The sequence below is a fragment of the Symphalangus syndactylus genome, chromosome 5 (assembly GCF_028878055.3).
Source record: "Symphalangus syndactylus isolate Jambi chromosome 5, NHGRI_mSymSyn1-v2.1_pri, whole genome shotgun sequence".
Classification (NCBI taxonomy): Eukaryota; Metazoa; Chordata; class Mammalia; order Primates; family Hylobatidae; genus Symphalangus; species Symphalangus syndactylus.
Genome location: NC_072427.2, coordinates 98206138 through 98219961, shown reverse-complemented (window position 1 = coordinate 98219961; position 13824 = coordinate 98206138). Strand labels below are relative to the sequence as shown.

At 48.3% G+C, this 13824-nt stretch overlaps 1 protein-coding gene across 2 annotated transcripts in view; it reads left to right on the top strand.

The window, feature by feature from the left end:
* HUNK (hormonally up-regulated Neu-associated kinase) overlaps positions 1 to 8382 on the top strand; it is a 137128-nt gene extending 128746 nt beyond the window's left edge. For both annotated transcript variants that reach the window (XM_055279480.2, XM_055279479.2), the window contains 2 exons: positions 2136 to 2316; positions 4886 to 8382. In XM_055279480.2, the coding sequence (XP_055135455.1) occupies positions 2136 to 2316; positions 4886 to 5544 (840 nt within the window). In that variant the 3' untranslated portion in view covers positions 5545 to 8382. The remainder of the gene's footprint in view (positions 1 to 2135; positions 2317 to 4885) is intronic.
* The last annotated feature ends 5442 nt before the right edge of the window (positions 8383 to 13824 follow it).

Genomic DNA, 13824 nt, shown 5'->3' with positions numbered 1-13824 from the left:
GGGCTCATGGGTGGATTACATAAGCGCTGCAGGCTGTTTCTTCACATGTAAAGGAGGTAGCAGAATTTGCCTTGTGGTAGGTCACGCCCTCAGTGCAGCGTCTGGCACCCTGCATGTTCTCAAAAAAGGCTGGTGGCAGCTGTGAAGGTGCCGAGGAGGGAGTTTGAGGAAGCTTTGCCTCTCCTGTCTTCCCATGTCACCTCTTTGTTGGGGAGGAGCCACATCAGCTACAGGCCAGGGCCCCAGGGAGCTGTAGCCCCTCACAGTGGCACTTGCCACGAGGCTCAGCATCCCCACTTCCCACATCTACCCTGTCGTCTTTCCCATTCAAAAACTGGACATCGTGAACTCTAATCTGCAGACTTTGAACATCCTTATTAGAAAGGGCTGTGAAAGTGTAAAGAGATATTTCCCTGAGAAGCTTCTCAACAACATGAATGAAAAAATAGATGAGCTCTCTTGGTTTGCAAATGCTCTTAAAGTTGAGGGCAAAAATGTGAAAAAGAAAAGTCTTTTTTTCCTCCTCACCCACGGTGAGGTCAGAGGTGGAGTCGCTTTAATAGTAAACACCAAACACAGGCTTTAGGGCTGGAAAAAGAACTGCTGCTGCTTCTTAGTGACATCACCCTTCCCAGAAGCTTGAACTGAGTTAGTTTTAATTCAGTTCAGTTTCTACCAGCCCTTTTAAAAAACATTTTAATAACTATTTATTAAGCTTTCTGTAAGCATCTGGCTTTATGCCAGAGGCTGTGGACTTGAAGGTATATAAAATAGTCAAATTCATTCCTATCAGATGGATTATAATCTAGTACAACGAAGGCAAGATTTAAACCAAAAGAATGGCCACGGCTGGGCACGGTGGCTCACGCTTGTAATCCCAGCACTTTGGGAGGCCGAGGCGGGCGGATCACGAGGTCAGGAGATTGAGACCACGGTGAAACCCCGTCTCTACTAAAAATACAAAAAATTGGCCGGGCGTGGTGGCGGGCGCCTGTAGTCCCAGCTACTCGGAGAGGCTGAGGCAGGAGAATGGCGTGAACCCGGGAGGCGGAGCTTGCGGTGAGCCGAGATTGCGCCACTGCACAATCCACACTGCCTGGGCAACAGAGCGAGACTCCGTCTCAAAAAAAAAAAAAAAAAAAAAAAAGAATGGCCACTGCCAAGTGTTTTGGCTCACATCTGTAGTCCCAGCATTTTGGGAAGCTGAGACAGGAGGGTTGCTTGAGGCAGGAGTTCAAAACCAGCCTGGATAACATAACGAGACCCCATCTGTAGAAGAAATCTTTTTTTTTAAAAATAGCTGGGCATGGTGGTGCACACCTGTAGTCCCAGCTACTCAGGAGGCTGAGGTGGGAGGATCACTTGAGCCCAGGAGCTCGAGTTGCAGTGAGATATGATGATACCACTGCACCCCAGCCTGGGTGATAGCACAAGACCCTGCCTCAAAACAAAAAAGTTTCATATGTATGAAACCTTCAGATGCCGCCAGCCTTTTTTGAGAACATGCAGGCTGCCAGACACTGCACTAAGGACATGACCCACCACGAGGCAAATTCTGCTACCTCCTTCACACGTGCATACACAGGAGTCCTAAGCACGCAAGTAAGTGCTCACACAATTAGGGTAGAAAGGGCTGGAAGCCCATCAGGACCGCTCAGGGCTCTCTGGATTTGTTGTATGTGTTGTGTTGGCTTGACTGCCCCAAATAGAACCTGATGTGAAGGTGGAAGCAGTTATGTTTCCAGTTGCCTTTGCAAAGCCATTACTGTAGGCACAATCTTTAAATGCAGACAGTAGGTTTCCAGAAGTCCTGCTCTGCTTCATCTTAGTTTGTTGGGCTTGTTCCAGAAGAATTGACCTCCTAGGAATGCCCTGCCCTTGCTGGAATGCCTTGAAAGAGCACAGTGAAAGGGAGCTGGGGTCCTTTGAAGGCCACTCACTGCCCAGGCAGAGGGAGATGGGCTTCCTGGAGCATTGGCTGGGCCACAGCTCCTCCCTCATTCAACACACAGTTGAGAGCATAGAGTATTGAAAAGCTGGAGTTTCTCTAATCGGTTTGGATGACTTTTCAAAGAGGAATCTCATTGTATCTTCTAGTGTGTGTCTAAGTGCGTATGTTTGCTTCTGATTTGCAGGATAAAAAGCCCAAAGAACAAGAAAAAAGAGGGGATTTTCTTCATCGACCATTCTCTAAGAAGTTGGACAAGAACCTTCCCTCGCACAAACAGCCCTCAGGCTCGCTCATGACACAGATTCAGAACACCAAAGCCCTCCTGAAGGACCGGAAGGCCTCCAAGTCCAGCTTCCCCGACAAAGGTGGGTCAGCGCTGGGGACTCTCTCAGGCCATTTGTGTTGGGCTGTGTGTCCGCTGTGTAGCCCTCACAGGGGATGATCGAATGGGCCCTAGAGCAGAGATGATTCCTGTGCCCACAGAAAAGCAGGATTAATGGACCTGAGGTTGCCTGAGCACAGTCCGGGACCAAGCTGTGTGGCATTAGCCACCTGTGCAGGAAGGATTTGAGAAAACAGAGATGGGGTGCAAAGTATTATGGAAACAGAAATTGGGGTGGATGATATTGTCAGAACAGAGGTTGGGAGGCACAGTATTGCAGGAGCAGAGGTCAGGGTGTGTGGTACTGCAGGGGCAGAGATGAGGCTGTAAGGAATTGTGGGAGTAGAGATGGGGTGCAGAGTATCTCCCTGAGTTCAAATCCCAGCTCTACTGCCAGCCGAGGTCCGAGTTCCTTTACTGCTGAGGATCTTCACTGGATTATTTGTAAGGGCTCCCACCTGTCAGAGCTGTTGGGTAGATGAGATGAGATGCATATATAAGCTCCCTCACCTGAGTCAGAATCCAGCCCATGCCAGAGAACTGACAAACGTGGGTTTCCCTCCTTTGGGATGAGTGCTAAAAGATGCCAAAAGCAGACCTTACTGGGCACAGGCTTAACACATGGTAGAAACACCAAGAGGGGACACAGGAGCCGAGGGCATCCTGAAGCAGAGCCGTGAGGTAGAGGAGAGCTTCTTATTACTGAGGGGGATGAGACACTTCTTGGAGCTCAATCTCCTTAAATATGAAGAACCAGGTTCAGAGAGGGCCATGGCTGGCTGAGATACACTTAGGCGTAGTGGGCAGTTAGTCCCTGAGCGGGACTTGAATCTGCCTCCTGTCCTTCTACCTCCCATGCTGCTCCCGGAGAGAGGCCACTGTCCCCACATTGCCCAAAGCAACCTGCTTTCCCTGGGGCAGAGCATGCAGTGGATCGGGGAGGGGCAGCAGTGTCCATGTGGCAGCTGGAACACTGGAGACCTTGGCCATTAATGAAGTTTTACTTCTTTCTGCTGATGCATCTCAGGTGCCTGTGCCGGCCTGTTTCATTTCGGTGCCTGTGTGTTTATTTCTGCAAGGCAGGGAGGCTTCCCAGTGCCCTCAGCTGCTCCCAAAATTGATCCCAGTGGGCAGGAGCTTGCTCCTGCAACTGGGCCTCCACAGAGCCTATAAAACGTTATGGGTGAAGAAAGAAGCTAAGACAGAGCTTATTCCGCATGAACCTGGCTTTAACCCGCAAATCTGTAGGGGGTTTCCCCTTTCTTTTCTGGCCCAGTTTGCAAATCTGGATTCTAGTCTATGCCAACCAGAGACAGAAACCATGGGGATCTGGCAGGTTGCCTTAACTGTATGGATGGATGATGTTCTACCCCCATTCGGAATTGGATGAGGCTCCATCCAGATCAGAAGTCACGAGGGAGCCTTAAAAGGGAAGGAAATCCTGACACATGCTCCAACACAGATGAACCTGGAGGACATTATGCTAAGTGAATCACGCCAGTCACTGAAGGCGGATACTGTGTGATTCCACTTATACGAGGTCCCTAGAGTGGTTAGATTCATAGAGACAGGCAGTAAAATGGTGGTTGCTGGGGGTTTCCGAGAGTGGGGGTGTATATGGAGTGTTAGATTTGCAACAGGAAGACAGTTCTGGAGATTGATTCTACAACAGCGTGAATATACTTATTACTGTTGAACTGTACACTTAAAAATGGTTCAGATGATAACGTTTCTGTTGCGTGTTTTTTACCACAATAAATAAATTTTTTAAAAGTCACGAGGGAAACACGCCTTCCACTGTGGGCTGTCCAAGGACCAGATTGGCAGCAGTTCAGTCAGGGGACCTTGGTGTGCTTCTGGGAGTTTTGTAGATGTGCTGTTGAGTGCATGTACCTTTTTTATTCCAAGATCCTTCGGCAAGGTCCAGAATTTTTTTTTTCTTTTTTCTTTTTTTTTTTTTTGAGACAGAGTCTCATTCTGTCACCCAGGCTGCAGTGCAGTAGTGCCATCACGGCTCACTGCAGCCTCCACTTCCCAGGCTCAGGTGATCCTCCTACCTCAGTCTCCCAAGTAGCTAGGACCACAGGTGGATGCACTACACCCGGCTAATTTTTAAAAATTTCTTTAGAGACTGGGGTCTTGCCATATTGCCCACGCTGGTCTTGAACTCCTGGGCTCAAGCAGTCCTCCCACCTTGGCCTCCCAAAGTGCTAGGATTACAGGCGTGAGCCACTGCTGCCTAGGGTCCAGAATTTTAAGCAACCAAAAGCAGGGACGATGTTAGGCTGGGGCCATGAGGCAAATTGGAATCCAGGAGACCTCCTGTCGCCAGCCCTCTGTCCCTCCGTCCTAGAAAGACTGCCTGCCCTCTGTGGGGAGAGTGACATGCTGCTGGTGACTTTTGCAAAGTAGCCAAGGCTGTTTGCTGGTTGGTTTCTTCTGACCTTGGCAGGGAACTGTGTCAGTTAAGCTGGAGGTCACAGCAGGCAGGAGGAGGGTCGTGAGCACTGTCCAGGCACCCTCATGATTGTTTACGCTTTCTTGGTGTGCAGATTCCTTTGGCTGCCGCAATATTTTCCGCAAAACCTCGGATTCCAATTGTGTGGCTTCTTCTTCCATGGAGTTCATCCCTGTGCCACCGTCCAGGACCCCAAGGATTGTGAAGAAACCGGAGCCCCATCAGCCAGGGCCCGGAAGCACTGGCATCCCCCACAAGGAAGACCCCCTGATGCTGGACATGGTGTGCTCCTTCGAGTCTGTGGATCGCGACGACCACATAGAAGTGCTGTCTCCCTCTCATCACTACAGGGTTCTGAACTCCCCGGTCAGCTTGGCTCGCAGAAATTCCAGCGAGAGGACGCTGTCCCCAGGTCTGCCATCCGGAAGCATGTCGCCTCTCCATACTCCTTTGCATCCAACTCTGGTCTCTTTTGCTCACGAAGATAAGAACAGCTCCCCAAAAGAGGAGGGCCTGTGTTCCCCACCTCCGGTTCCCAGCAATGGCCCCATGCAGCCTCTGGGGAGCCCGAATTGTGTGAAAAGCCGAGGCCGGTTCCCCATGATGGGCATCGGACAGATGTTGAGGAAGCGCCATCAGAGTCTGCAGCCATCTGCAGATAGGCCTCTGGAGGCCAGCCTGCCCCCACTGCAGCCCCTAGCCCCCGTGAACCTTGCCTTTGACATGGCCGATGGGGTCAAGACCCAGTGCTAACTTGGGCCAGCGGGATTTGGGGTATCTATCTCTAGCAAACAGCAACGGAACAGAGCTCCACACATCTGTGAGGGTATGAACATTCCAAGACCCCGCGTGGAGCATCCTTAGTTGCCCCATTGGTTCCTGCCATGCAGTGTCCCACCTGTAGCTGAATCCACAGACCCAAAGCCTGCACAACCCAACCTCGCTTAGGGACCCTCAGAGATGCTGGAATCGCTAGGAGGGTTGGCTCCAGGGGCAGCCAATTCCTATCATTCAGATCTTCCCTCCTCCCAAGCACTCACCAACCCTTTCCAGTTCCCACTTCCCCCAGGCTTGGGGGGAGAACGGGGCATGAGCCTTCTGGGGCACTCAGATTATGGACTGTTACCACATCTTTCTTCACGCTGTGCTACATGTGTGCCTCTCACAGCAGTCGGCCACAGTCACAGGGAGAGAACAATATCACAGTCATTCATCCAGGCCACGTTTCCCCTGCGGAGTGTAGCAGCCCTGCCTTTCATAGCAGGGATTACCCCGAAGGCCAGCAGGAGCCGGGGACAGGCCCGGGATCCTCAGAGGAAGACGGAGAAGAGCTTCAGACCAAGATCAAACCAAACAGTGGGGACCCCGACAGAAGAGAAAGACTGAAGGAGACACTCATTTCCCAAGCAAGATTTTGACAGATTGTTGTTGAAACATGCTAATAATTGAATGATCTTTTCCAAAGATATTTTTTTTTAAATGTGATGTCGGTAAATGGAAATAACATAATTTTTAAAACTTGGATGGAGAGATGAGAAGCAATTCCATCGAACTCATGTTTTCACAGGAGGGTTCAGGGTGGAGAGCAAACAAGCTGACTGTGGTGATGTGCTGAGTGCTGTGGCCCACGGGCAGGGCAAGTCTCGGTGGTCCTGTGTTCATCCTGTTGTTTAAGGCATAGCCCTGATCCTTCTGGAAGGCATAGAACATGGTTACAGCTGGTTCTGTAGAAAGAGAGAAAAGATGATTGTGACAATTCAGAGCATAATTCAGATGGCGAGAAGGCAGCATTACCTCTGTGTGATGTGGATTTCAAGCTGCCCACAGAACTAGTGTGGGTCAGAGCTCAGTGAGTTTGCTAGGAGCTGGGAGCAGGCTTGAGAACCTGTTCAGATACAGGCCGGTTTCTTCTTCGAGGAAAGCCGAGCTCCTCAAACAGGGTTCAGTCCACGTTGTGTTTTCACACCTTTCTCCAAGGATCGAACCAAAGATGTGTCTCCAGTATTGTGTCTGTGCCCCCTGTGTGTGTTTTGTGAACCCCTGTGTTGTCTGACTGTATCCAGCTGGCACTTGAGAGGGTGCAATCATTGGTGAGAAGAATCAGAAAAAGAAGACTCATCAGCACAGGTTGGATAGGGGTTAGTTTAGGAGACTGGTTACAGAATGGCCTGGAGTCTTCGACTTTTGACCGGTGCAGGTGTGACCAGAGACCACCTCTGTGGCCACCTCATATAGTTATCTCAGTCCATGGATCCCAAAACCCAAATCTAGAATTGCAAAGCCAGCCTTTGTTTCCCTGGCAGGCAGCCTTGCCAGAGGGCAGAGAGGTAGTTCTGAGTCATTCTCTCATTCACCAGTGGTAACATCCTTCAGTCCCTCACGTCTCTGACAGAGCAGGAGAGAATGGATATTTGGCCGACCTTGGCGAGACCTGGAGCTGCCTCTTTCTTCCCTAGGGGATCACTGCAGCTCTAGGGCATTCTAGGATGAGGTCAGGACCCCTTGGCCATTGGTGTTATTTTTCGTATAGCTTCAGACTGGGTTCCAGAACTTACCATTGAAAACAGAGCTTTTAGGCCAGGCGTGGTGACTCAGGCCTGTAATCCCAGCACTTTGGGAGGCTGAGGCAGGTGGATTGCTTGAGCTCAGGAGTTTGAGAGCAGCCTGGGCAACATGGCAAAAGCCCATCTCTACTAAAAAATACAAAAAAATTAGCTGGGTGTGGTGGCATGTGCCTGTAGTCCCAGCTACTTCGGGGACTGAGGTGGGAGGATCACTTGAACCTAGGAGGTCGAGGCTGCAGTGAGCCAAGATCATGCTACTGCATTCCAGCCTAGGTGGCAAAGTGAGACCCTGTCTCCAAAAAAAGAAAATAAATAGAACTTTATAAGCAGAGAGAGGAAAATAATCATCTAAGACCGTCTTTCCATTTGACATGAAGTGTACCTTTTCTAAGGACGGTTTCCAGCTGCAATGGCTCCACTTTGCAGGCTTGCAGGGTGTATACCTGTGCATTTGGAACTTTCTGGAGCCCCTGATACCTTTTCCTTGAGAACAGGATTGCTTCTGCCTTGCCGTTAGCTTGTGGAGAACGTGCTTCTCATTCCTGGCATGCTTCAAGAACAGCTGCAGATGTGCCGCTAACTGACCGCGTTGCCGTTGGTGACCTGGACTCTGAACTCAGGTTTATTCTAAACCCGGTGAGAGCTGAGGGGGAGTGAGGAAAGGGGATCAACTGTATTTTTGTGTGTGTGTGAGCACCCAACGAATCTATGAAACTGAGTGAAAGGAGAAATGTTAGATTCTTTATTATTTTATTATATTTATATGGAAAGCTTGACTCTCCCTTTGGTAAGTCCGAAGCGTGTTGTCTGTTTGACCGTGACTGTCTGTCTTCCTCAGTCTGTGCCTGTGATCCCAGTCACCCTGTAGTTACTGACAGAAACTGACTGGACTGTCATTGTGTGAAGTCCAGGAGGAAATGTCCATTTTAATCGTATGATTTGGTCATAAGTAAGGACTATATTTATGTCACCATTATTAGATATATGTACTTTTGTAATGACTGTGAAATACACTTTTCCCTCACTATGACTGCTTCTTTATTTGCTGATAAATCTTAAAACATCTAAGTACATTGCAAATAATAGTACAGGTACCATCTTTTATGTGAAGTTTTTTTTTTTTTTTTTTTTTTTGAGACAGGGTCTTGCTCTGTCACCCAGGCTGGAGTGCAGTGGCACAATCACAGTTCACTGCAGCCTCAACCTCTCCAGATTCAAGCGATCCTCCCATCTCAGCCTCCCAAGTAGCTGGGACTACAGTTGTGCACCACAATGCCTAGCTAATTAATTATTTTTTTTGTATTTTGTAGAAACGGGGTTTTGCCATGTTGCTCAGGCTGATCTCAAACTCCTGGGCTCCAGCGATCTGCCCACCTTGGCCTCCCAAAGTGCTGAGATTACAGGCGTGAGCCACTGCACCTGGCCTTACGTAAAGCTCTTGACCTAGCATCTGACAGGAAACAAGCGGGAATTGCATTGGGGGGCATTTTCTGGGCCAGTTTCCCTGCCTTATTTTTCCTGCAACAGGTGTGCCTACAAGAGTCTTTCTGCCATACACACTGCAGGTGGCAGTTCGAGAAGAATCAACCTTTTTCATTTGGGGAGATTAGGATCTTCCTTGGAGACTCTGAAAATGGCACATGAAGAATGACAGGTCTGAACATGACTTCTAGATTTTGTCTTTGTAGGAGGACTTGGTCACGGATAGGGGAAGAGGGATGTTGGGATGGAATGGGAGGGTGGGATCTAGATGACCTCTTGAAATTGTCCCAGTTACTGCTTCCTTCATAACTGTTCACAAAACGTTTTTCATATATACCACCTTGTTTTAACCCGTGTTTCCCCCTGGACAGTGAGGGGACGAAGCCTTAGAGGGTCACATAGTTAGAAAGTGGAGAAGCCCACTGTTCACTGCATGAAGCCCTCAATAGTTGGATTCTGGGGGAAAAGAACAAGTATCTAGTTTTGATGACAATGTTTTCTTGTAAGAATCACAACACTTTAGAATAGAAAAGGATCTAAGATTCTCTGGCTCAGCCCTAGCCTTTCTGAAGAAGGGAAAACTACGGCCCCAGATGGTTTAAGGACACCCCAGAATCCCCAGATGAGCTAGCATTAGAGCTGGCCTGGAACAGAGTTTCTCCCTCAAAGAACACGGAGAAATCAGAGAGTGGCTGCCATGGTCAGAGGGGGATGTCAACAACAGATCAAGCTGTCATTGCAACAGGTATTTTTGAAGTTCCTGCAGGGACCAGGTCTTGCATTTTTAAGACCTTTTCAAAACTGTGCAGCTTCCTGAGCCTTACGCTCTTTGTCCCATCCACTCTTGACGCTGGAGAAAGACAGCTTTCTTTGGGAACTCTGTCTTTCTCAATTGACTTCCCAAGTAAACAGCAAACCCCTGGATAGCCTTGTTATCTACTTTAGCTATTAAGAGGCTATTGGGTTTTACTAGATTAAATCAATAAAACATTTCCTATAGAGCCATATCATACACTGAAGCAAATTTAGAAAGAATGCAAAACTGCTATCTTTTAGGGGGAGTCTGGAAGCCTGTTGGTTATTGTATTTATTTTCTTTGTAGGGTCTTCTGTGAGCTACAGGCACAGTAAGAATAATTCAGAGCGGTACTGGGAGTTGGTTCAATTTCATGTCATCACTTTTCAATGAAGGGAGTGTATTTCCTGAGTAGTAAATGAGTATATTATTTGTGGCAGCTTTTCTGTCAAGGGAGCTTTCCAGACATCTGGTTGCAAAGACAAATGGGGTATATATTTGTACTTCTTCTCTGTGGACATGTTTTTGTGACACACAGTTATCTCTAGGAGTTGATGTCTGTGGGCACTAAGGGACTGGGGTTGGGGGAGAAAGCTGAGGAGGCTTTGGAAGAGAAGGTGAGGAACATTCCAGAATTTGCAGTCCCCCTCCACACGTATCCACATCTGAGCTGGTGGTGTTCCAATAATGAGGCATTTGGGGCAAACAATTTTGGAAGGATAGAATAGCTTTATGTGGAGCAAACTTGAGGATCAATTGGAGTTGAGTGGTTTAAAACTTAAAGATGGCACAGGAAGCTGTATCATTTACAGGTGAAAAAAATAAACGGGTCTGACTTCAGGGCCTCAGCTCTTTGTATTTCCTACTTGGAAGATGGGCCATTAGCAATTTTGAAAGCAAAGGCTTTGGTTTACATTTAAACTCTATATATTTTTTTAAAAATGTGTTCTTTCTAGTCTTGTGACTATAGCCAGCTGGAAAGGGCAAATTACAAGCCTATATTGGGAACAAGTCTTCTTGCCGAAAGTAGGGCAGTGAAGTTCTTGGCAGATCTGAGATGAGAAAGCCTTCCCCTGACTCCTTCATCAGTGTTCAGTGCTCACCTCATCTGGCAACCAGTATGCTAGACAGATTAGGCTTTGCTATGATCACAAATTAAATTCCAAATCTCTGTGACTTGCCCAATAAAGGTTTATTTCTTAAAATATTTTTATGAGGCTGGGCTGACTACAAAACGGTTGTCTTCCATATGGTGACTCAGGGATCCAGGCTACATCCAGCTTGTGGCTCTGTCTCCTCAAAATGAAACGTCTTTGGCTGCTCCAGCACAGGAAGGCACAGCTGGAGAGTTTTCCACCAGCGCTTAAATGCTCTATGAGGGGGCTCATCACTTCTCCCACAGCCCATTGACTGGAACTGGACATACTGCCTTGTCTGTGAGTAAGAGGCTGGGAAATACGGGAGCATAGGGCTACTTGGGGTGCAGCTAATGTTTCTCCCATCTTAGGAAAGTACAGCTGCCTGCCATTTATTTGTTCTTTGTTTTTGTTTTTGCTTTTGCTTTTGTTTTGAGATGGAGTCTCCCTCTGTCACCCAGGCTGGAATGCAGTGGCGCAATCTCAGTTCACTGCAACCTCCACCTCCTGGGTTCAAGCGATTCTCGTGCCTCAGCCTCCTGAGTAGCTGAGACTATAGGCACACACCACCATGCCCAGCTAATGTTTGTATTTTTAGTAGAGACGAGGGTTTCACCATGTTGGCCAGGCTGGTCTCGGACTCCCGACCTCAAGTGATACACCCGCCTTGGCCTCCCAAAGTTCCAGGATTACAGGCATGAGCCACCGTGCCCGGCCGAGATGCCTGCCATTTAAAGGTACCCTAAAACTGGACTAGCCTTTTCCAATTGTCACACAATTATAGCAGCTCTTAGTAAAGAGTTACTTTTTTAAAATAAAATAATTAGCATTGGTAAATGTTAATATTTAAGGAGAGTGTTTTAGGCTGAATTCTTTCCTCCACAAATTCATATGTTGAAACTCTCGGCCCCAGTACCTCAGAATGTGACTACTTAGAGATAGGGCATTTAAAGAGGTGAGTAAGTTAAAATGAGGCCTTTAGGAAGGAACCTAATCAAATCTGACAAGTGCCCTTATAAAAATCTGAGGTCTGGGCCAGGCGTGGTGGCTCATGCCTGTAATCCCAGCACTTTGAGAGGCTGAGGTGGGTGGATCACGAGGTCAGGAGTTTGAGACCAGCCTGGCCAACATAGTGGAACCCCATCTCTACTAAAAATACAAAAAATTAGCTGGGCGTGGTGGCAGGCGCCTGTAATCCCAGCTACTTGGGAGGCTGAGGCAAGAGAATTGCTTGAAGCTGGGAGGCGGAGGTTGCAGTGAGCTGAGATCGCACCACTGCACTCCAGCCTGGGCGACAGTGCTAGACTCCATCTCAAAAAAAAAAAAAAAAGGTGGAGCCAAGATGGCTGAATAGGAACAGCTCCGGTCTCCAGCTCCCAGCCCGAGCGACACAGAAGACTAGTGATTTCTGCATTTCTGCTTGAGGTACCTGTTTCATCTCACTAGGGAGTGCCAAACAGTGGGTGCAGGACAGTCCGTGAAGCGCACTGTGTGCTAGCTGAAGCAGGGCGAGGCACTGCCTCACTCGGGAAGCGCAAGGGGTCAGGGAGTTCCCTTTCCTAGTCAAAGAAAGGGGTAACAGACGGCACCTGGAAAATCGGGTCAGTCCCACCCTCATACTGCGCTTTCCCAACGGGCCTGGAAAACGGCACACTAGGAGATTGTATCCCGCACCTGGCTCGGAGGGTCCTATGCCCACGGAGTCTCGCTGATTGCTAGCACAACAGTCTGAGATCAAGCTGGAAGGCGGCAGTGAGGCTGGGGGGGGGCGCCCGCCATTGCCCAGGCTTGCTTAGGTAAACAAAGCAGCCAGGAAGCTCGAACTGGGTGGAGCCCACCACAGCTCAAGGAGGCCTGCCTGCCTCTGTAGGCTCCACCTCTGGGGGCAGGGCACAGACAAACAAAAACTCAGCAAGAACCTCCACATACTTAAATGTCCCTGTCTGACTGACAGCTTTGAAGAGAGTAGTGGTTCTCCCAGCACGCAGCTAGAGATCTGAGAATGGACAGACTGCCTCCTAAAGTGGGTCCCTCACCCCTGAGCAGCCTAACTGGGAGGCACCCCCGCAGTAGGGAAAGACTGACACCTCACTGGGCCAGGTACTCCTCTGAGACAAAACTTCCAGAGGAACTATCAAACAGCTGAATTTGTGGTCTCACGAAAATCCGCTGTTCTGCAGCCACCACTGCTGACACCCAGCCAAACAGGGTCTGGAGTGGACCTCTAGTAAAATCCAACAGACCTGCAGCTAAGGGTCCTGTCTGGTAGAAGGAAAACTAACAAACAGAAAGGACATCCACACCAAAAACCCATCTGTACATCACCATCATCAAAGACCAAAAGTAGATAAAACCACAAAGATGGGGAAAAAACAGAGCAGAAAAACTGGAAACTCTAAAAAGCAGAGCACCTCTCCTCCTCCAAAGGAACGCAGTTCCTCACCAGCAACGGAACAAAGCTGGATGAAGGATGACTTTGACGAGTTGAGAGAAGAAGGCTTCAGACGATCAAACTACTCTGAGCTACAGGAGGAAATTCAAAACAATAGCAAAGAAGTTAAAAACTTTGAAAAAAAATTAGAAGAATGGATAACTAGAATAACCAATGGACAGAAGGGCTTAAAGGAGATGATGGAGCTGAAAGCCAAGTTTCGAGAACTACGTGAAGATTGCAGAAGCCTCAGTAGCAGATGCGATCAACTGGAAGAAAGGGTATCGCTGATGGAAGATGAAATGAATGAAATGAAGCGAGAAGGGAAGTCTAGAGAAAAAAGAATAAAAAGAAATGAACAAAGCCTCCAAGAAATTTGGGACTATGTGAAAAGACCAAACCTACGTCTGATTGGTGTACCTGAAAATGACGGGGAGAATGGAACCAAGTTGGAAAACACTCTGCAAGATATTATATAGGAGAACTTCCCCAATCTAGCAAGGCAGGCCAACATTCAGATTCAGGAAATACAGAGAACGCCACAAAGATACTCCTCGAGAAGAGCAACTCCAAGACACATAATTGTCAGATTCACCAAAGTTGAAATGAAGGAAAAAATGTTAAG